Here is a 22,100-nt window from a genome sequence, read left to right as displayed (position 1 = left end):
ATGCATTTACCGCGCAGGAGGCGGCTACGGAGGAACCGAATCCTTTTCTTGCTTGCCACAGTGTTGGTCCTCTCCTTCTACCAACTCCAGTCCAGCCCCTCTGCCCTTCCAGCATCACACAGAGCCCCCCAACCCACGGACCCTGCCAAAGTGACCTCCAGGGACCTCCCCAGCAACAAGACTGCTGTAAGAGGCAATGGCACAGCACCCAAAATAAGGCACTGCATCTATGTGGATCCTGAGCCAGCTGTGCACGTCACCACGTCAGTGGGCACAACACCACAACAAGAAAATGCCAGTGAAAGCTCCCCAGATGAAAAACCACCCTATGAGTCCAAAGGAGAATATCCCCAGGACCTGTTCAGTGTGGAAGAACGCAGGCAAGGGTGGGTTGTGCTTCACATCTTTGGCATGATGTATGTATTTGTGGCCTTGGCCATAGTGTGTGATGAGTATTTTGTCCCTGCTTTGGGAGTGATCACTGAGAAGTTGGAGATCTCTGAAGATGTGGCTGGAGCCACCTTCATGGCAGCAGGTGGATCAGCACCAGAACTCTTCACGTCCCTCATAGGTGTCTTCATCTCACACAGCAATGTCGGCATCGGTACCATTGTGGGCTCAGCAGTGTTTAATATCCTCTTTGTCATTGGCACCTGTGCCCTCTTCTCGAGGCAGATACTCCACCTGACATGGTGGCCCTTATTTAGAGACATCACATTCTACATTGTAGACTTACTGATGCTCATCCTGTTTTTCCTAGACAGTGTCATTGATTGGTGGGAAAGCCTCCTTTTACTGACTGCCTATGCCACATACGTGTTCACCATGAAACATAACGTGTTCCTGGAGCAATGGGTGAAGCAGGAGCTGAAAAAGAAGCTAAATGCTGTGCAGGCAGCATCAGCAGAGCATATGCGGAAGGTTGGTGTCCTTAGAGTTCAGAGGGCAAGTTGGAAATAACTTTTAGTGTAAACCACAAAGAAAAACTGCATCTCCTTCACAAAGCACATATTCAAACCTCAGAATGCAGGTACTGGTCAATAATTATGGTTTTAAAATGGGGGAAATCCAAACTAGTGAGATCTAAGAAAGTGGAGACCATCACTAACAGGGAGTTCTGCCTGTGCAATTACTAAATATCCTAGCTGCTTTCAAAAATGTGTGGGATTTTGCTTACTTTGTTGTTCAAAAGAAGTTTCAGAAAGAGCTCTTGCACAAACACATTTTTGGTTGGGGAATAAGGTTGGACAATTCTGGTACACAGGGTAAAAAAGGCTTCTGTCCCAGCCCCTTGCAACTGAGAGATGTTGGAGGAAATTCTCTTTTCTCTCTCTGCAGCCAGTTGCTGGGATGCTGGTGGTATCACTCCTTACCTGATCAGCAGCACAGAAAGGCATCCGGCAGCTTTAGCAACCACTGCCTGCTCTCCTGGGCAGCATTCACAGATTGAAGTGCCCAAACCAAATTCCATGGCAGCAGATTTCAAAATGTCCCCTGGCACTGCATGCTCTGCTAGTCAGATGTGTCCCTGGCCCTCAAGCATGCTTTACCTTCAGATCCTGGCACTCCACATCATTTAAGGAAAGGAAGGAAGCAGATAAGGAAAGTCAGGGTAGCTGAAGTGGTGCAGAATCGAGAAACTCCTTCTCTTTCCTACTCCTGGTTTGTTGTTCAGCCAGTGCTCACAGCTGGGAGTCCTGAAAGCTCCTGGGTTACATTCCAGTGGGATACATGTGCAAGAAACTCAGTGACACACACACATCACTGTGGACATCACCAAACATCACAGACTGAATCCAGCTCTGCGCTTGAAGTTTGCAGAGAGCTCTCACTAATGTTTAGTAGCATGACAGAGAGCTGCTGAACCCATCCCTTGGGAAAAATTAATCACAGAAATTATAAATGATGGAAAGTAATGCTAATCACTGTAAAAAACCTGTCTTTGAACCTTCTCTCTGCTGGAAAATGAGTAAGGATACACATGTTTGGGGATGCAGTCTGGGTCTGTCTGTAGCTGCAGGAATCAGTTGTGAGTCTGCCCTCAGGTGCCTGCATCCTTGCTGGGAGGCTTTGGGTAGAATCCTGTTTTATTCAGAAGCCAGTGGGTTTAAGCAGGCTCATGGCTTTGGCTCTTTCAGTAGCATCCATGGACATTTGTGTCAGCTGTGCCACTTCCCCAGAGGCAGCAGCCTGGAGGATCATTAGATCTTGAAGCAGCAGAGGTGATTGGTCATTTCTGTTCTTCATTGCTTGCAGACAAGCAGGGCAGTTGTAGATGATGGAACAACGAAGCCACCAGATGTGAGGAAGCTTCAGGTAGGTCTAAGAAACTTTACAGGGATCTGAAGTAATGGTATTTTGAATCTCTCCCCTATGTCAGGTCATAAATAAAAGTGTCAACTCCTGTGTCAAGAAACCTGGACCAAAGCCTGTACCATATCAGGCACAATGGCCACAGTTTGCTCAAGGAGACACCTGGCAGAATCCTGTCCTTTAAGGAATTTTTACAAAATTTAAGAGACAGCTCAGGCTTCCCAGGTGGATTTAACTAGAAGAGTGCTGCTCATTCTCTGCTGTAAAACAGTCATATAGAAATTCAGACAGTGACTCTTCTTACCTGGTTTCATGGCCAAATTTCTTTGCTGCTGTCATAGCAGCAGCTGGTGGGGTCTGTCCTTTCCCTTTTGCTCAGCAAACACTGAGCACTGATTCCTCTGCTGCTGTTGAATTGCTGCCCCATGGCCTGGAGAGGCCTTGTCTGGTGTAGAGGACCAAGAAGCTGGAACTGAGTGGTTTTGTGCCTTCCCACAGCCTGGGCCAGCCCTGCAGCGGGGCAGCAGCTCGGCCTCCCTGCACAACTCTCAGATGCGCGGCACCATCGTCCAGCTCATGATCCACACCCTGGACCCCCTGGCAGAAGGTGAGTGCATGCTCCACACCACAGGGCCTTGGCTTCACAGCCCTGAGTGGTTTCACTGGGAATACAATCAGTATTTTGGGGTCAGTAACTCACCCTTGGGGCGCAGCTGAGTATCACAGGTGGTGTCAGGTGCAGGGAGCTCTGTGACAGTGGGATGTGCCCCTTCCAATCGTGTGGCTGGCAAGGACAAACACCACATGTTTTGGTCCTGCCATGTCTGCTTTTCCTGTGCCCAACTGGTTACTGCTGTGGTGGCAGCTGCTGCTGGGGTCCCTGGAAGTGGTGACAATCCTCTATCTCTGCTGTCTCTCTGATTGCAGTGCAGTTAATGTGAGTTACAGGCTCCCCCTGTCCCATAGCACATCCCATCTTCCTCTTCTTAGCTCAGACCTCATCCCAGCCCTGAAAGAGCAGCACAAAAAGAGGATAAATCCCTTGAGGAATTCTCTTTTTGACAGTGGTTAAATCCCAGCTGAGATTCTAATCCTGATGGTGAGGCCAATTCTGTGTGATTCAGGCTGACACCTCTGAAAGCTCACCAATCATCACTGCCATGGCACAGTGTGCCCACAGCCCTGTGCAGGCAATGGGCAGCTCCCCAGGGCCAGGGAATGACTAGCTCAGATCCAAGACCTCTTTTAAACTGCCCAGGAAGCCTCATCTCCAGACAGACCAGGGTGTTTGTACACAGCCTTTTAATGTGTTGCTTTATATTAACTTTAATCCAATCACACTGTGGAGGTTTATTTTCAAAGGAGTGAAGCACATTAATAAAAAACATCTTTAAGATTTTCTTTCCTAGCCCAGAACATGCCCCACCCCTCCAGTGCCCTACTTGTTCTAAAGAGATTATCTGCTGCTCATTCAAAGAGAGATTGAAGCTAAGCAGATCAACACCTCTCGTGTCCCTCGCAGAGGTTACAAAGAGGACTCTCCAGATCAGAATCCCAGCTGCACAAACTGATCAAGGGAACAAGGAGGCTGGAGGAGGACAGCAAGGCAGATCAGTGTCTGCTTTGACAGATTCCAGTGAAGGCACCCAATGTGTTATCAACAGTAGCCTAACAAGAGCCAGACTCATCAGGGTTTGTTCCTTGCCTCCTGTGCCTCCAAAAGGTTGTATCAACAGCACCAGGACAGACCTAAAACCTTCCAAGAGGATGTGCCATTGCCTTGAGCATCAGAAAGTGCCAGAATTGAGGGGCTGCTGCCACTCAGAGACCTTCAGCACCTTCTCATCTTTCCCACACCTCTAAATGTCTCTGTGCAGTCTCTGCCCACCCAAGGCCACCACGACTTTGGCTTTCTGATCCAGGTTGGTGCCCTGGTGAAACTCTGGGACCCCTCAGCAGGAGGGGGTCTGAGGGGTCTGAGGTTGGCAGCCAACAGAGAGCCCCAGCCAGTTCAGCCCAGAACAGGGAGATTTCCCCTGGCCTTGCTGAAGAGGCTACTGCTCCCAGGCCTTGTGAATATGGCATAAACAGGACCCGGGGACCAGTTTGAATTTTCTCTCAAAGAGAACTTGCCTACTCATTTCACAGAATCACTGAATAATTTCGTTTGAAAAAGACCTTTAACATCAAGTCCGACTGTTCCCCCAGCACTGCCAAGGCCACGTGGCCCCCAGTGCCCACACATCCTTTAAACCCCTCCGGGCATGGTGACTCCCTGTGCCAGGCTTGAGAACCCTTCGGGTGCAGGAATTTTTCCCGATATCCAGCCTGCGCCGGCGGCCCGGCAGGATGAGTTCTGTGTGTGCAGCAGCCGCTAGATGGGAGTGTGACCGTGTGTATCTGTGCCTGATACTGCAGGGACCGTGCGGGGATGGGCTGCAACAGCCTCTCCTGAAGGGTTTTATAAACCAGAGCCTCTACTTTAATAACGACCCTGAGCTAATGGCAAAACCTCTGCCCCAGCTACGTGCCTGCTCCACTCAAGGCTGTGAGAAACAGGACACCACCTTACAAAATATAACAATAAAATTACTGATATTACAACAGCTCAGCACTCAAAAATCAAGGAGCCAATGTGTCAAATCCTGTGTGTCTTGTAGGAGATACTCCTTAATCCAATAATTTCCTACCTAAAGGAAAGAGAGTTTGGAGAAAAGAAATTTATGCATAGACTGAGAAAACTAAGTGCCTTGAGGAGCTTGGCCAAAGAGATGGAATAACATCCCAAGGAAGGATCTGGAAAAGGATTTGAACCTGCAAAGCATATGAGGGCTTGTGTTCTGATATGTCAATAGCTCCTAGTCCTGTGTTAACAGCCTTGCAGCCCTGTGGGACCCTGGGGACAGCTGTGCCTGCTTCCCATGGATCACCAACACTGTCCCTCCCTTTGCTGGGTGTGCAGCTCTCTCTGTACCAGGCACATTTCTGTAATTAGGCTGCCACATAAAAGATGATCCCAAAGCAATATATCTTTCCTCAAGGGCTCTTGTTCCTTCTTGCCAAGGCCTGTAGCATCAGCACTTACAGGCTGTGGAAATGAACACTCAACAGAAGGAAAAGGTTGCCAACAGTTGCTCAGCAGTTCCTCACTGAACCTGCTGCAATCAGGGTTCTGTAGGGTTTCCTTCTTTCAGCTGCCCTTGCTTTTTATTTGGGCAGCACAGAAGCGGTTTCAGGGCAGCAAGGCCCAAAACACAGAAAAGCTGCCAGCACTGGGCCTCCAATCCCAAATATCAGGGGCAGAGGTCTTGGAAATGCAGAAGTGTGAAACACAAAGCTGCAACACCCCTTGTGTGAAACAAAATTTCTCTTTTGAAGAGTGGATTGAGTTCAGAATGTGGAGTTATTTCTTTTTGTGTTAGGAAGATATTATTTAAGTCTTTGTCTCAGACTATGTGTTTACTTTGGAAGTTCTAATATTTACATGGCATCCTGAATTATATTTTTGATAGAACTTTTTACCTTCAATGTGCCTTTTTTTAAATTAGGAATTTCTAGCAAGTTTGTTCTCTTGTCCTTTTCCCCAGTTCCTGTGAAAATGAGTAGAAGAAGAGCGTGAGATCTTTCTAGATCATCCCATTAGACACCAGAGGGAACTGTTGGGGAAGTAAAGGCAGTGAGGATTTTGGAAATGCTCAGGAACCCTCTCATTTCTGAACCTCTAGCCTTACCACCAGACTCTTTAAACTCTAGTCACACAGGGAACAAAGCAGAAGCCTACATTTCTTTTTGAATGAAGCAGAAGGCTCCAGCAGAGAGGTTGTCAGAGCTGCGTGCCCTCACTATGCCCCAGTTAACAGGGTAATGATTTTGAAAATTAGACGAGAGTAGTGGGCACTGTTGCAGGCTGGAGAAGGCTGAAGGCAGCTACAGCTTCTCCTTGCTTCATTAGCATTCCAGATCCAGAGGGCAAAAAGGAATCACAAGACTTTTTTTATACTTCCACTTTTATATAGCAGAATCTCCAAATCCTTCAGGCTCATGCCAAACTGTAAAGAAAAAATCCTCCCTGCTGATTGTGTTGCCAGTCCTGTTAGAGTGAATATTAGAGCCAAAGAGTGAATTAAATGTAAGAGCCAAATTCAAGGTAGAAGCTCAGCTGCCACTTGAAGTCCATCCCGGATGCTGTCAGTTCAGAGGACAAGACTTCTCCTGGAGAGCATCTCAGGGCCACTGGACACAGACATGTCCTGTGTGATGGGCTCTCAGCCCTGGGGACAGAGCTGCCAGCAGTGAATGGCCCAGGGGACTGAGAGGGACCCTGCCCTGCACAGCCCACAGACATCCTTCCTCCCCGTGCTGACCTGCGGATCTGGCCAGCTTAGAGCCAGCTCTGCCTCCAGTCTCAGTCCCTCCTGCAGGAATTGTGTGCCAGAGGAATTACCACCCTTTTAAAGGAGGCTGATCTCATGAGAACTGGCCAGTGGCCTGGGCCTAATCTGTTTATCCTGACAGAGATGCTCCCGGGCTCCTCCCAGCCTGGGGCCTGGCTGAGGGCAGCGAGCCAGGAGCTGGAATTTCCATAATCTCAGGCTGAGCCTGACCCTGCTGACCCTGCTGACAGGAGCTTCTGCAGCAGCTTCAGGGAAAAGCCAAACAGAAGGATGGATTGCCCAGGGCTTAGAGGAGACTGGGAGCAAAAGGTCACCCCTGCACTGAGGGATGTGCTTGTGCATGAGCACAGGGGGAAGGAAGCCAATATTTCACATCCCCTCCAGTGACCTTCAGTATTGACAAGGAGCATGGAAGAGCCATGAGTCCCAGCCAGCCTTTCCAAGGAGAAGAAATGATCATTTGATTAGAAATTCTTACCTGCAAGGGTGGTGAGGTCCCAGAACAGGGTGCCCAGAGAAGCTGTGACTGCCCCTGGATCCCTGGAAGTGTCCAAGGCCAGGATGGATGGGGCTTGGAGCAGCCTGGGATGGTAGAAATTGTCCCAGCTCATGGCAGGGGGGTGGGATTAGCCTTTAAGGTCCCTTCAACCCAAACAATTCTGGTACTCCATGATGGTTTCATCTCAGTCCAACCATTCCAGTGCTCATCAGTGGAAATCCCAGCTGGTGAAAGATGTTTCTGTCAGACAGCAGCAGGAATCTCACCAGTGTAGGACTTGTCCCCTGAGGTCTTCCTGTCTGGGCTGGGCCCAGTTATTGGACATACAGCAGAATTTACTGATTTTCACAGGGTTCAGCTCACAGCAATAGTTCTGCCCACATGGCTGGACATGCTATTTCTATTATCTCAGTGTCACAGTGATTAATAAAATGGCAGGGCCCTGCCCTTAAGGCAATATGACAACTGCACCTTCTGGGTGCATAGTCAACAACACAGTAGATTAAATCAGTGTGATAAAACTTTCAGAGAAAATTATTTTACAGTCCTGCACACAAGCCAAACACAGCATTGGCCAATTCTTGTGGCTACTGCCCATGTGCAAACCCAGTGACCCTCAGTCATTGTGTGTGCAGCTCAACAGAGGACAGAGATTAGAGCAAAATGGGGCTTTTCTTTGAGCCCATTCTTGTTCACTTTCACTGAGAGCAGTAAGACATTTGAGTAAAAAACAACTATAGAGACACACAGTTCCACAGTTCACTGTAAATCAATAAAAAAAGCAGCTCAGCTGAGTAAGGCAGAGCTTGGTTCACAGTGGAAGAATCTCTCAGCAGTCCCAGAAATGGAGCACCAGACCTGTGCTGGTGAAGAACATCTCTCAGACAGCCTGAACCATGCTGAACCTGGATACCAGGAATTTAGAACAACTCCAGCAGGAGACACTTGTGTACACTTAGAAAAATCAATCATTTTCCAGGGAATGGGAACATAAAAGGTGTTTATTTTCCATTCCCTTCAGGTGCCCAGGCTGTAAGCAGCACCCTAAAGCCTCTTCAACAGCCACATGGCAGGAGGAAGGTGTGATTTTTAGTTTGCTCATAATCTAGCCTAGGAAAAAAATCAATAGTCCATTGTGATCATGATGATATTGCACTGAAACTCCCCATCTGTTCTTTCTGCATTTTATTCCTATAAAGTACAGATATCCTTTGTATTACTGACCTGAAAAGGATTTCTCATTCCTCTTGATGCCTTGAGAGGCTGGCTAGAACAGAGGCTAGACAGTGTTAAAGGAATAAAGTAGGGGTTTATTAAAAGGCCTTCACAGGATACACCTTGGGCAGTACAAGAGCCTGGCTGAGGCTACACCCAAGATGGACAGCAGGTCACACATTTCCACACTTTCATAAGTTTTGGTCCATTTCCATATTGGAGTTAATTATCCAATTGCAGCTCCAGGTTATGCAGCCCCATTGTCCCAAAATGCTCTCCTCAGTTTGCTGTTGTTTGCACTTTTTGGGCCTGAAGCTGCAATGGTGTCCTTGGTTCTGGGGCTGGAAAAGGAGTTTTGTCTGAACTGTAAAGAGAACTTGATAACACTGTATATGAAGTTCAGAGTTATGTACTAATGCAGTACAGAATCTGGAATATATAAAAGCTAAAAACTTTAGGCATCACTCTAGATTCTCCTTAAATAGTTCTGTCAAATTGCTGGTGTAATTGCTGTAGCACCAAGCAGTTAAATCCAACAGCTATGAGCACCTAGCAGCAGCCAAACCCGAGGTCACAGCTAGAACAACCCCTGGGGCAGCACCTGCAGGGGGAAGGGGGCAAGAGCTCGTGAGTGTTGGGGGAGGCAGGGCCAGGGGGCTTTGCAGTGACAGCCCCTGATGATCGTGTCCTTCTCACCCACAGCAAAATTTAAAGACAGGGTTGACACCCTGAGCAAATTGGCCAAGGCCAAGGCTGAGACCCTGGAAGGACAAGGCTCCCAGCCAGGTGAGTGCAGGAAGAGCCAGCACTGTTTGCCTTGTTTTGCACTGCAAGCCCTCACCCCTTCCCAGCACGCAAAGCCCAAGGGCAGGCAAGGAAACTCTGGGGTGTAACACAAATTTTGTGCTGTTTCTGGGCACAGATGGCTGCTGTAACAACGCAGCAGGAATCGATCGACGCACGCAGCCATCCCCAGAGGAGCTGTTAGTGAGGCAGGGCAGGGAGAGCTGCAAGGGTGGACTGCAAGTGGCCATGGAACAGTGCAGGAGGGAAAGCAGGGCACTGCAGATACTTGGGTGCTGCTGCTCTTTGGCAGACCCTGCAAATGAGGTGTTGGTTAAAACCAAGTACCTTCACATGCTTGCAGAAGGGCAGAGAAGGTTCCTCCAGAGGGAATAATCTACACTGTGTCTGTATCAATTCCAAGAACCTGTGCGCCCTTCCTTTAACAGCATCACAGAATCATACAGTGCTTTGGGTTGGAAGGAACCTTAGAGACCATCCCATCCCAACCCCTGCCAAGAAACATCTTCCACCATCCTAGGGTGCTCCAAGCCCTGTCCAACCTGGCCTTGGACACTTCCAGGGATGGAGCAGCCACAGCTTCTCTGGGAACCTGTGCTGGGGCCTCACCACCCTCACAGGGAAGCATTTCTAATCCAACATTTACCCTGCCCTCTGACACAAAGGCTGCCGTGGAGCCAGAGCTGACCTGTGCTACAACACAGATTTGTGCTGCCAGGAAGGCTGAAGATTTAGAACACCAAGAAACTTTGGAAAGTGCCAGCTCCACACAACCCAGGCACCTGAGCACCTCATGGAGGTGAATGAGCCCAGACTTGAGAAAAACACTGTTTAAAACCCAAGTAAATTCTTGGTGTGTGCTATAAATACCACACTGACTTCACTCCCTCATCCCTGCTCCGTGTTATCCATATTTCTGCTGTTCCCACAGAGGTTTCTGTGTTCCTCTTGGCTATGCAGGTTAATGCAGGAACAGCAGGACATTGCAGTTATTTCCTTGCATGTGTCAGCACTTTCCTATTTGCTTTTGAATACCCACCAAAAGATCAGGGATTAAAGTCTGGCAGCACATCCTGGTCATTTCTCAGAAGTCTTGAAGAGTATCAGGTCCCTGGAGAATGCTGTGCTCTACAGAGGGAGGGGGGAGCTGGGGGGGAAACCTGAGGAGTAGAGCTGTACATCCTTTCTGGGTTTTAAGGATGGTTTTAATACAAACTTCAGAATCCAGAAAGAAACCAAGAAATGCCCATCAGCTGTAGATGAGGTAATTAGCATTTCCCTGCTTCTTACAGCAGTTCTGCATGAAGGTCAGAGCACCAAGGTCTCACTCTATTCCAGGTGGGCCAAATTCTGCCCAGATTTACTAAACACAATCACAGCAGTCAGGGAGGACACACAACAAACCAAAGCAATCTGAGGGTATTTAACCTGAAATGCCACCACTGTGGGAGGGAGCTGAGACCCTCTGCTGGTCATAGGGAAGGTAATCCCTGATATGGTGGGCACTCATCCAGGATGACTGAAACCAGCATTCCTTCTTATTGCTTTTGCAGAAGAGGGAAAGAAAGCACCAAGCAATGTCCAGGTAACTCCTGCCACTGAGTCTGAGCCCAGCAAAGACACACAGAAGGCAGATGTGCCACAGGATGGACAGGTACCCAAATCAGGAGCACAGGCACTGAGTGCCCACCCAGGCTGACCTTCACATGTCCTTTCCTTCTTCCCTCTCTAGAGCTGTTGGGACAGGACCCAGCCCATGTCCCTGCCATCTATAAATAGGCTCTGTGTGTAGTAATCTAAGATGCTGGCTGAAACACTTTGGCTTATAAACACAAATTGGGTCCAAACGATGACACCAAGTGATACTGGATAGTACTGACCCCTCAAGTGACTCTTCTGAGGGTACTCCAGGGTAAGGAGAGATAAGAGCACCTGCCTGTCCTATGTGCTCACCAGCATACTGTTCTGTTTTGCTCCCCAAATCCCTTTTGGGTGATTGGGCAGTTCCAATGAATAAAAGTTTTTTTCAAGGACATGAAATATTTGTTTCTAAAAGGTGGTTCTAACTAATGGATGCCCATTAGTTAACAATACACAGGTGCTGGGTTGGGGTGTGCCTGGGTCCTGTCCCACAAGAGCTGTGGCTGCCCTCAGCAGGTTACAAATGTGAGCTCTGCTCAGGTGAGGCCACAGTGAGTTACTGTAGCTCCTTGTTCTGCTCCTTGGGTGAAAATATATTGGCCTTTTGATTTTTTATTCTGTGTACAGCCCCCCCCGTCAAGCAGTGACACCTCAGATGACAGCAGCTCTGAGAGCCAGGAGGACAGTGATAGTGACAGCACAGAGAGTGATGAAAACGATGAGCCCTTGTCTCTGGAATGGCCAGAATCAAGGACAAAACAAGCAATTTACCTCTTCCTCTTTCCCATTGTCTTTCCTCTCTGGAGCACTCTGCCTGATGTCAGAAACTCGGTAAGAATCCACCTTCCTTCTGCTCCTGGAGTCATGAACTGAGCTACAGATTTCCTCTGGGCCAGAGTCCCTGGGTCCATTTTCCCATGTCTGGAGTCTTTGCATAGCTGAAGGGCTGTTACTGCTGCAGGGAGTGGGACAGGAGCCCCAGCTGCAGTGTAATGTCATTCCAGAGACTTAATTTAATAAACCACAAATTCTAGCAACTACAGGTCACCTAATCAAGCTGAAAAACAGCAAACAGAGACCAGGGTCCAAGTTAAAGCAATCAATTGCAGTGAAGTGTTTCAGGTGAATAGTTTTCAATGGGGACTATTACCTTCCCTGAAACTTCTCTTTTTTCTTTCCAAACTTGATTTCAACAGGAATCAAAAAAATTCTTTGTCATCACATTTTTTGGATCCATCCTCTGGATTGCTGCATTCTCTTATCTCATGGTGTGGTGGGCTCACCAGGTGAGAGGTTTTGTTCTTCCTGCAAATCCCCAATTCAGAACAAGTAGATGGAGAGAGGGGACAGTGTTACTGTGGCATTTTATCTGATGAATTATAGCTGCAGTCATCCATCACAACAGTAGAAACTTTCTTTTGTTAGAACCCAAAAGGGAATTTTTGATGTCCTTTTTTTTTGATTTGACAAAGATTCATTCATTTCTGAGAGCTTCTAAGGGAGTTTGTGCATCAGTAAAAGCACCATCAAGATTTATCTTAATTCTGACTTTTCATTAATGAATGTTTCTGTGCAGAACATAATTATCCATTACCTAATTAAAATTCTAAGAAAATATAGGTTCTGATTCTGGAAGATGGTAAATGTTCTTCCCTCCCCCATCTTAATATTCACCTTGTATTCTGGGAAATAACATTTCCATCTTGTAGGAACAGCCCTCCAGTCTGTATTGAGTGATATATTGCACATGCACAGTAGATCTGGTCATGCCTTAAATCCAAGGGCTGTCATCTCCAAAGGCCCTTAGATCTTGCACAGCTGATGTTAAATTTGCAAAGGTAGACAACATCCAGAAGAGGAGGACCGAGGACAGGAAAATTGACCTTGGCTCAGTGCTGGGATCAATGTGGTCAGATTTCCTACACTACAGAGCAAACCCAGAATCAACAGACACAGTAAAATGGAAATTATTAATCCTATAAATCAGGAAAATGATGCCACACTTATGGGACTTGGAATATTTTAACTCAAGTATGGCACAAACCCTAACACTGCACAGAGCAATTGCACTCCATGTTCCACTGCTAAAGCCCTACCCAACATTGTGTTGATTAGGTTGGTGAGACAATTGGGATCTCAGAGGAGATTATGGGGTTAACCATACTGGCAGCAGGCACATCCATCCCTGACCTCATCACCAGTGTCATCGTGGCCCGGAAGGGCCTGGGGGACATGGCTGTGTCCAGCTCTGTGGGCAGCAACATCTTTGACATCACTGTTGGGTGAGTACCAGGGCCATGCTAAGAGCTGCATTTCTTCTGAAACATAGTTATCTGGTTTGAAACCAAACATGCCTCAGTTAATTTCATTTTAGCTGTAGTTATGTGAAGGGCAGCTGAGCAACCAGTTCCTTTTGAAGAAAGCCAACCCAAATCCAAACCCAGCCAGGAAAGACAAACTGTTATAACTCAGCCCACTATCTTCACCCAATTAACAAAATCACCATTCAACACACAATTACCAATTTTTCAAGACAAAAATGCAAGACATCTTTGGCTAATGTCCAAGCTGTACAGGAGCCTTACCTGGTCACTCAGACATTCAGCTCCTGGGGAAAGTCAGTATCAGTGCCTGCATCTCCCATCCTCAACCATCAGGACATTCCTTTATTATAGCTCACCAAGGCACTTAATTCTTAGGTATTATTTTCAAACCCTTTTACTCTTGGATTGCATTATGATAGTGCAAGCATTATCCAAATGTATTTTTGACAGGAAAAACATCCAGTTTAGATTTATGCTGAGTTATATTGAATACAATAATGCATTTTTTTGCCCCTGTACCAGTTTAGAAAAATTGCTTAGTTATGATGCAGATAATGAACTGCCTTAAAACATTTATTTCAATTACTTTTCCCTTCCTTGCAGCCTACCAGTTCCCTGGTTCCTTTTTTCTATCTTCAATGGCCTCAGCCCTGTGGCAGTCAGCAGCAATGGTTTGTTTTGTGCAATTGTTCTCCTTTTCCTCATGCTCCTGTTTGTGATTATCTCTATTGCTATCTGTAAATGGAAAATGAACAAATTACTGGGGCTCACCATGTTTGCTCTTTACTTTGTGTTTCTGATCATCAGTGTGATGTTAGAGGACAAGATAATATCCTGCCCAGTGTCTGTATGACATGTGGACACTTCAAGATGGCTGTGAGGATCCAGCAACATCAAAAGGGGGCTGAGGTAGCAGTTGTTCTACTGAAAAAAAGCAACCAGAATTGTAACAAACTTACTGAAAATAAGATTCCTTTAACATGCTAAAAAATAAATCATCTTAACTGGTGTGTCAGCCTCTACTGTTTTTCTTTAGGATCAGAACAGTATTAAATAACCAATATTAAATAACACATTCAGGCACTCATGGAAAGGCTGATACAATTTAGATGCATCAAATTTTCACTATGGCTGATCCTCTCAAGGTAAAAGAGCTGATTTTCACTCACCAGTAATATTTACTCATGACAGGAAATTTTCAGGAACATGCTCAAAATTAGTCAGTGAACTGCTCAAACTCCCTGAAACCAATGAATTTTACTTCAGTGGGAGGAGAATCAGACTGATGTGGCTGGGCCTTTATGGAACTGCTCTGCTTAAAATCCCTGTGCGGACACACAGACTGCAGCTCAGCAGAGAACTCCCTCAAACTGCACTGAGCTCCTTCCAGATCTGTGCCTGATCTTGCAATGGCAGTGCCAAAAATTCCTGTCAAGTGCCACTGGTACAGGTGTGATGGCACCTGGGTTTACATCTTGCTGCAAAAAAGACTGAAAGGCTTAGGGGTTAGAACAGCACATTACTCCTAATCAAAACTAAAGCCAGGAATCAAATACAACAAGGGGTTGAATGCTGGGGGTTTGTTTTCATCCTGACACTAATCTCTGACAGTTACAGATTATTTAACTAGCACTAATTCCTCTTGTTAACACTGACTTCTACATAGACAAGATGAAAAAAATGCCAATGACATCACCAAACCTGAGAGGTTTATTGTTAACACCTCATGGGAGCACACAATGTGGTTAAGAGTTGCAGACATTTCTGTCACTCTAATCAATCTAATAAAACGTTAATGAAAATAACCAGAAAGATTTTAAGCTTTTTATTGACTCACTGTAAAACGTCTTTTTTTGGGATGAGACAGAAAAAAACCTTAACATTGTGAACATTGACTTTGCATATTTTAAAGGAACTACAAACCAAAGCAAACATCCAACATACTGGTTTTTGGTAAATAAAATTTAAACATTACATATTTACAAATCTACAACCATTCATTTAAAAAGTGCTGCTTGCAGACTAACAAAGTACCATTTTTAAATCCCAGTGAGATAATATCCAGAAATACCCCTCTCTGTTATTACTATTTGCATCTCCCATTTGTTACACTAAGATTTTACATGCAGGAATTTTCTCTTTCTTGGGATACAAATAATTTAATTTGCCAGTGGAAGTCAAATTCATCAGGCTGTAACTGTACCAACAGCAAGACTTCTCAAATGGGACACAGCAGTGTCAGAGAAACAGCACAATTTCTATTCACATTTCAGTATTTCATCTCCAATATTTTTCCAGTGGAACCATAAGTAAAGCAAAATATATATTGCACTGCAAATGTAAAACCTTTGTTTCAGGTTTTGGACATAAGCCTTCTTTAGTACACAAAAGGAGAAAATTCAGTTCATACAAAATTTTAAATTGAAAATATGTCTCATTTTATTTATTCATCTTTGTGGTATTGGAAAATATAGTCAAATTGCTTTTCTAGTAAAGGAAAGTGAGATTTGAAAACTGTTTCAACACTGAATTGTATGATGCTCTAAAAATTATCGACCTCAGGATACGTTTGGAACATTGTGACTCGAATGAGGAAAATTTCCCACTTATACTATGTTGTTATTCTGACTCTGTTTTTATACATTTCTACAGTGGACTGACTTGCAACAGACTTTATAAAACAATTCATTAAGTATAATGATTTCGCTTGGTGAGCTACTACATGATAGCATAATTTAAAAGCACACCCAAATTAACCCTGGCAGCGCCTCAGGAGAGCCGTGCCGGGGATGCAGGACCCAGGGACTGTGTGAAGGCTGCACAGACAGCCCTGCTCCCAGGGCAGCATCCACTCCCTGCCAGCGCTGGGGATGCTGGAAAGAAGTCAGACTGGCTGGGTTATAAGTCTGAAGGTAGTTGGAGTCCTTACAAGGAGGCTGGGACGAGGATGGAGGAAGGGCCACGTGTGACAGTGCTGCCCTGTGCCGTGTCCTGGGGATGGGGACCGGGCTCGGCTCTTCGGCCACCCCGGAACGGGAGTGGGAAGCTGGGTCATAGCTCAGCCCCTCTAACACCCCACAGCAGCTCTGGAAAAAGCACTTGCTCTCTCTCCTTTCATGGCTTGAAGATCCTATAGAACAGTGGCTGCCCCCGTGGCAAATGGGAAACAGAACTGCAGGGAGCTGGGAACACGACCTTCCACAGCACACCCAGCTATGAGCTTAAGTACAGCAACTACTGGAGGCAAGATTTCCATGGTAATGCAGCATTCCTACTGTACAGAGCAGCCATGCACACTAAGGGGTACTTACAGGGAATGTGTTCAAAAATAGCCTGTTTATTTCACAATAGTTCAGAGGAATGAAAAGGATATCTCTACCTTGTACCTGGGTGAAAAAAGGAGCTTCATTTCATGCACAAGGATACTGTACAAGCGTGGCAGTACAAAAAGAGCATCATAAATTGTTAAAATAAATTAAATGTGAAAGATGTTGTAAGTGTAGCATTGCTAGCTCCACCTCAGGTGGGGGGATATGTTCAAGAAGGTCAGCTACATAATTAGCAGCACGTTAGAGAAGAGGCATTACCTGATGGAAGCTGTATCCAAGACTACATCCTGCAATTATCATCAGCACATACCTGCAGCTCTACAGGTTTGAAATACTTTCTTCTTAGGGCAGCTTCTTCTTACAACTTTACAGAGGTCTGGGAGGAGGTTACAGAGCTTCAGAGCAGCATTACTTTTCATTTAAGCCATTAAGGCTTGCTCTATTTCACTTAATAAAGTAAATCTAGCTTTAAAGTTTATCATCTTTCTGCCTAAGTATTGCTGGTTTATTATACTTGGACACTAAAGATGTTTTTCAAAACACCTACTGGTAGGCAGACTGCAATATAAAATCTAACGTAACAGTTGAATATTTGGAAGTATTATAACAGCAACAACTAAAATTAGAAGTGGAAAATAATTAAGATTACTTAAAATAAATCTATTTGTTAAAGCATGATTTAAATTTGTTTAGGGTGTTTTCTACAGTTCAATGTCTGTTTTCCCACCTCCATGCAAGACTTCTGATATTTTCCCTGTAGCCTACCTTCTGGTGAGGAGTTGCTACGTGACTGAGAGCACAGAACATTTTTTAAATGTCTAGAACAAGAAAACATGAGGCAAAAGCCATGACTCCACCACAAAGACTGATATAGCAGTTTTCTACAAAGGAAACAAAAAGTTGTTTTTCCTGTGAAATAGAGACAGAACATTCCAAGTATGTTTAACTAAGCTCAATATGCCCCAGTAAGTTACATTCCCTATAATTCCCTGTAGCAAGTTTGCTAGATGTACTTGAGTTAGCAGCTTTGGATGGGCATTATGTGGTGCTGTACTGAGTGCTTCAAACACAACCTCTGAGACTGAGTGCTGCGTGTTCATGGAGAATTCACTGCAGGCTGGCATTTGCTCCAGGTCACATCTGGAATGAGCCACACCAACAAATGCCAACAGCTGAGATGGGCTGATTCCACAACAAAACGCATAGGACTCTTCAATGTGGTTTCCCTTTCCTAGGGAGTGGGGAGGGAAGGGAACAGGAGAGGAAGAGGAGATTTCTACAGAAGTGTTTCACAGAGACATCAGTGTATTTGTTAGAGTTTTGCAAAATTTACCATACCTTCCTTCTGATTGCTGTGGTAACACGTTTTCTGAGTGTGCATGAGAGAAATCCTGGATCTCCAGTACTGTCTAGGTGAAGGTTAACATTTTCTATTCTGCTTTAAAAACAAATCACTCTTCAAAAAGTAACTGGACAAGTTACTATAAATAGCAGTGTACTGCAAAAAAAATAAGCACTGTATTGCTTCTGCAGCAAGTCCATTTAAAATTCACTCCAGTAATTTAAAAAAATTAAAAAAATATCAACTTACTATAAACAATTTAAAATATGTATAATACAACTTTGTATGCTCTTCATAACATCATGAATATTCTATGTAAACAATAGATTCTGAAGAATTTCCTTCGCTCACATTAGTTTCAGTGCATTGTTTCTGTCCACCTGTTACTTAATCTTTTTTTTTTTAAAGGGAGCTGTAATATGTTGTCCCAAGTCAAAGAACGGATTTTGTTTATAACCTGCCTCTCCACACAACGATTTGCAGAAAGGACAAGGGACAGGGAAATAATATTTGGCCCATTTTGCTCTCTGTCCATCTCCACAACTGCAGCCAGGCGGAATTTCCCGAGGCCTCGTGCCGCAGTCCATCGCACATTCCTGAACACTGAAGACTGAGATGTTCCTTGTGACTGAAGTGGTTATTTTACACAGGGATACGTCATAGATATCACCTCTTTAGCCAGGTACATTTAAAGATATGGTTCTCCAAAAATCTTTCTGCATTCCATCACTCCAGTGCTGGGTGGTCTGTCGCAGTTATGAGTGTTCTTCACCTGATTAGCGGTGAGACGATCGTAGGCCATTTTGTACTCTCTGTCAAAAGCATCTGCAGCAAGGGAAAAACAACTTCAGATACCAAGCTCAAAAACACCACCCAAATGCCACAACAGCTGCATTTATCAGCACAAAATATCTGTAAAGTCCTTTTTATGTGGCACTTACCACTGAGTGGCACACATCTAATCTACAGATTATTTTTTTCTGGAAGTTGTACAACTAAGTTTGCATAAATTCATCATCTGTGCTCATTTGAATAGCTGGCAGAACTCACCTATATCAATGTTATCTCTTCCCAGGGCAACAAGTGAAAGAAACAGTATTTCTCTGTAAAGGCTCCTGAAATGGTAAAAACCCCAATTCATATACTGCACTGATACAGCACAAAACAATCTCTATTAAAAATAGATTGAAACATTTAAAGACAACTTATTTAAAAAACGGCATTTTGAACGTAACTCCTGATTGTGCCTCCAAAATATTGTCATTTCTGAGCTCTGGGGAATGCCCTGGATTCCTCATGGACATCGCCCATGGTAGGTCCCCTGGAAGCTGCACCAAGTGCATGCAGAGAGAAACACGCACTTAAACACTCAACCAAATTCCACAAAATTTAACCTGGCAAGGAATTTGCTTTTCTGCATTTTCACATTAGCTCGAAAAAGCAGGGAGAGAAGCAAATAAACACCTTGTCAGTGCTCCAGCTGTTGACAAGCCTGTTGTATATCCTAGTATAAATCAGTAAATCCAGGCAAGAAATGAAAATTCACAGAAATTAATGTTCACCAATTCCACTGCCAATGGAAAAATACCCCTGCCTAAATATGAAACATAACTTCTCTTAGCTCCTTTTCTGTACACCCTAGAAACAAGTGTAGGTTTTTTATTTTAAAACATCTACTAATTTATAAATAACATTCAATAACAAAATATACAGATATATACACAATCCCTAGTTCCCACTGTTCAGAGGTAAGAAAAAGAGGTGGCTGTAAAGGGGAGGGGGAGAAGAAAAAGTAAAAAGTAAAAAATGGGAAAACTAAGCTTGTGGAAGTTACCATAACAAAAAAATTTACCAGAGTGATAAATTTTGAAAACACTGGTGAAAAACACTGGGGTTTTTTCTTAAAAAAAAACAAATTAGGAAAATATAATTCACATTAATAAGCTGATTATTGCCCAGCTCTGCTCCAGCTAGGCACGTTGGTTTGTCTTACCTCTGTCTTTTAACATGTGGCCACTTGTTGAGCCTCTCCAGTATCTGACTCATTGGTCCATACACATCATTCATCTTGATGCTTTTCACCATACTCCTCAAGAGCTCCTGGTTAAAGGAGTCATCATCTTTTTGCAGTAACTGGACCATTGGGTACTTCTGGGCTGAAAAACATTAGAAAGGCTGTAAGAATAAACAGATTCTTTGTGTAGCAAGTACAGAGTTGCTAAAAAAAAGGCTATAAAATCCGTGAAAATATTGACATGTGTGCAGTGAATAAAACATCAGGTCAAAAATTATCAATGTAGAACACAAAAAGCACATAAAAAAACTCAATGGATGCAATGGACCATGAGCTATTTCAGGTGTGTGATCCAATACCAGCAACAAAACTCTGAGTAAGCAAATTCTAAAAATAAGAACACGAGCTAAATGGATGATCAACATCAATGAAATATATTCCCTCTCATTCCTCCCATCCCAGTGAAGAAAAAGCCACTGGCAATACCAGTCAATGATTTGAAACAGAAATGCTGGAAAAGTAAAACTTGTTCAAGCAGTTTACTGCTAAGCACAGAAGCAGCCTCCCTCCCAAAACAAGTCACCCAAACTGAGAATAGCAACACCAAGCTTAACACTCACTCTCAAACAAAAGAGTGCGATTTTGACCTGCAAGACAAAAAGCAGTATGATCAAAAATCACTATTGTAGCTCGTGTGAACAATCCACAAAGACATCTTTTCTCAACACAGATGCTTCAGTTGTTCAAAATGAAAATTGTTCTTAAAAAAGAGCACCAAAATCCACACAGAACAAAACTTACTCTGAGCATTCCACAGAATATACAGAGGTTGCCTTGGATCCTGATGCAATTTCATATTGTCCCATAACATCTGAATAAGAACATATTTACTGTCCTCTGACATACAGTTCCGTGGAATCTGAACCGGAGAATGCACAAAAACATTTTATTACAAAGTCATGACAGAGGAATTCTGTATTTAACATGTATCTTCATGTCTCTAGGTCTCATGGTAAAAAGCTTTGCTATTAAAACTACATACAGAAAGCTTAATGAGATAATCAGTGACATGACAAACAAGTGTTTTGCCTATTTTCTACAGCCCTAATATCTAAACTTTCTCCTTCTACTGCTTAGCTACTCAGATAGCAACAAAACTGTCTAGCAACTTATCCTCCTCAAAACTGAGGATCCCAAATTGCAGTGGGATGAGTAAGAGCTGAACACTGGCCCCCCACAAGGACTGCTGAGCACATGTTCCACAGTTCTGAGGATCTTCCCTCAGCTGACACATTCTTTACCAATTCAGGACTGGGCTCAGCATAGTGCATGACACATTTCCAAGAGTTACTCAATCATGTAATGATTTCCTACATGGGAAAGCAGCCATTTCTCACATGTCTGTGTTTCCTATCAATCCCATACCTTGGAGTTCTTATTGCAGTGCTCAGAAGAAAGTATCAATCCTGGCAAGTTGCTGGGCAAGTCCAAGCGCCTGAAATACCACACCAAATTCCAGAACACGATGGGGTGATGATCTACAAAGTCTGCCACTGTTATTGCATGATCCCCTTCATTCTCAAGTAAGCTTTCAAGCTCTTTCCATACCACGAGAGGACTGAGGTAAGGAACCGTTATAGGATCAGGACTAGGCAAGCGCCATTCCAGGCTCAAGGGATCCTGCAGGAACAGAAAAAATGCCATTAATTGTAACTCATGTAATGAATGCAGCTGTCTTACAAGGTCTTATAAATGCTTTTGCTTCCTATGGCACACACCAACATCTAAAAGCTACAACTAGCATTAGTTTAAATAATACAACCTAGCATTTACTGCAATTGAGGAAGGTTAATGCTGTTACACATATCTCTAATCTATGGCAAACATGAAAAAATGACTTTTAAGGTAGAAAAACTACACACAGTTGGTCCTTGCAAAGTAGCAGGCAGGCTACCAGTAGGAATGATATGGCTGATCTTCTGGTTTTCCTTCTCGTCTTCTTCCAAAGGACCAAAAGTACTGATGCTCCTTGCTACAGGGTGACTTGTACATTCTGACCCAGAGGCATTTTGTCTTCTTCCTGAGGGGATCTGGATACTTCTGGCATAAACATTGTCATGTTGCTTAGATTTGCTAGAGGAGAGAAAAAAAAGAAGAAAAAAGAATCTCAGCTTTTTGTTTTACTCTGAGTGCTCCAACATGTACACAGACAGAAATAAATGGGA

General features: G+C 44.3%; 2 protein-coding genes across 4 annotated transcripts in view; one reads left to right on the top strand and one right to left on the bottom strand.

The window, feature by feature from the left end:
• On the top strand, positions 1 to 14,043 carry SLC24A1 (solute carrier family 24 member 1). Its single transcript, XM_054272884.1, has 9 exons — positions 1 to 921; positions 2,257 to 2,316; positions 2,812 to 2,920; positions 9,124 to 9,207; positions 10,779 to 10,879; positions 11,494 to 11,697; positions 12,063 to 12,152; positions 12,982 to 13,148; positions 13,794 to 14,043. The coding sequence occupies exons 1-9, from the start codon at positions 1 to 3 to the stop codon at positions 14,041 to 14,043; spliced, it is 1,986 nt and encodes a 661-aa protein (XP_054128859.1).
• Positions 14,044 to 15,000: 957 nt separating this feature from the next.
• DENND4A (DENN domain containing 4A) overlaps positions 15,001 to 22,100 on the bottom strand; it is a 49,075-nt gene continuing 41,975 nt past the window's right edge. For 2 of the 3 annotated variants that reach the window (XM_054272495.1, XM_054272494.1), the window contains exons 27-33: positions 21,798 to 22,008; positions 21,301 to 21,555; positions 20,677 to 20,794; positions 20,496 to 20,522; positions 19,855 to 20,017; positions 18,912 to 18,976; positions 15,001 to 18,686 (exon numbers count right to left, since the gene is read on the bottom strand). In XM_054272495.1, coding sequence (XP_054128470.1) covers positions 18,550 to 18,686; positions 18,912 to 18,976; positions 19,855 to 20,017; positions 20,496 to 20,522; positions 20,677 to 20,794; positions 21,301 to 21,555; positions 21,798 to 22,008 — 976 coding nt within the window. In that variant the 3' untranslated portion in view covers positions 15,001 to 18,549. The remainder of the gene's footprint in view (positions 18,687 to 18,911; positions 18,977 to 19,854; positions 20,018 to 20,495; positions 20,523 to 20,676; positions 20,795 to 21,300; positions 21,556 to 21,797; positions 22,009 to 22,100) is intronic. The other variant, XM_054272496.1, reaches the window with a different exon arrangement.

The sequence above is a fragment of the Melozone crissalis genome, unplaced genomic scaffold (assembly GCF_028551555.1).
Source record: "Melozone crissalis strain CALT ecotype California unplaced genomic scaffold, PUWL_Pcris_2 ptg000014l_1, whole genome shotgun sequence".
Classification (NCBI taxonomy): Eukaryota; Metazoa; Chordata; class Aves; order Passeriformes; family Passerellidae; genus Melozone; species Melozone crissalis.
This window is presented reverse-complemented; position numbering and strand designations above follow the sequence as displayed.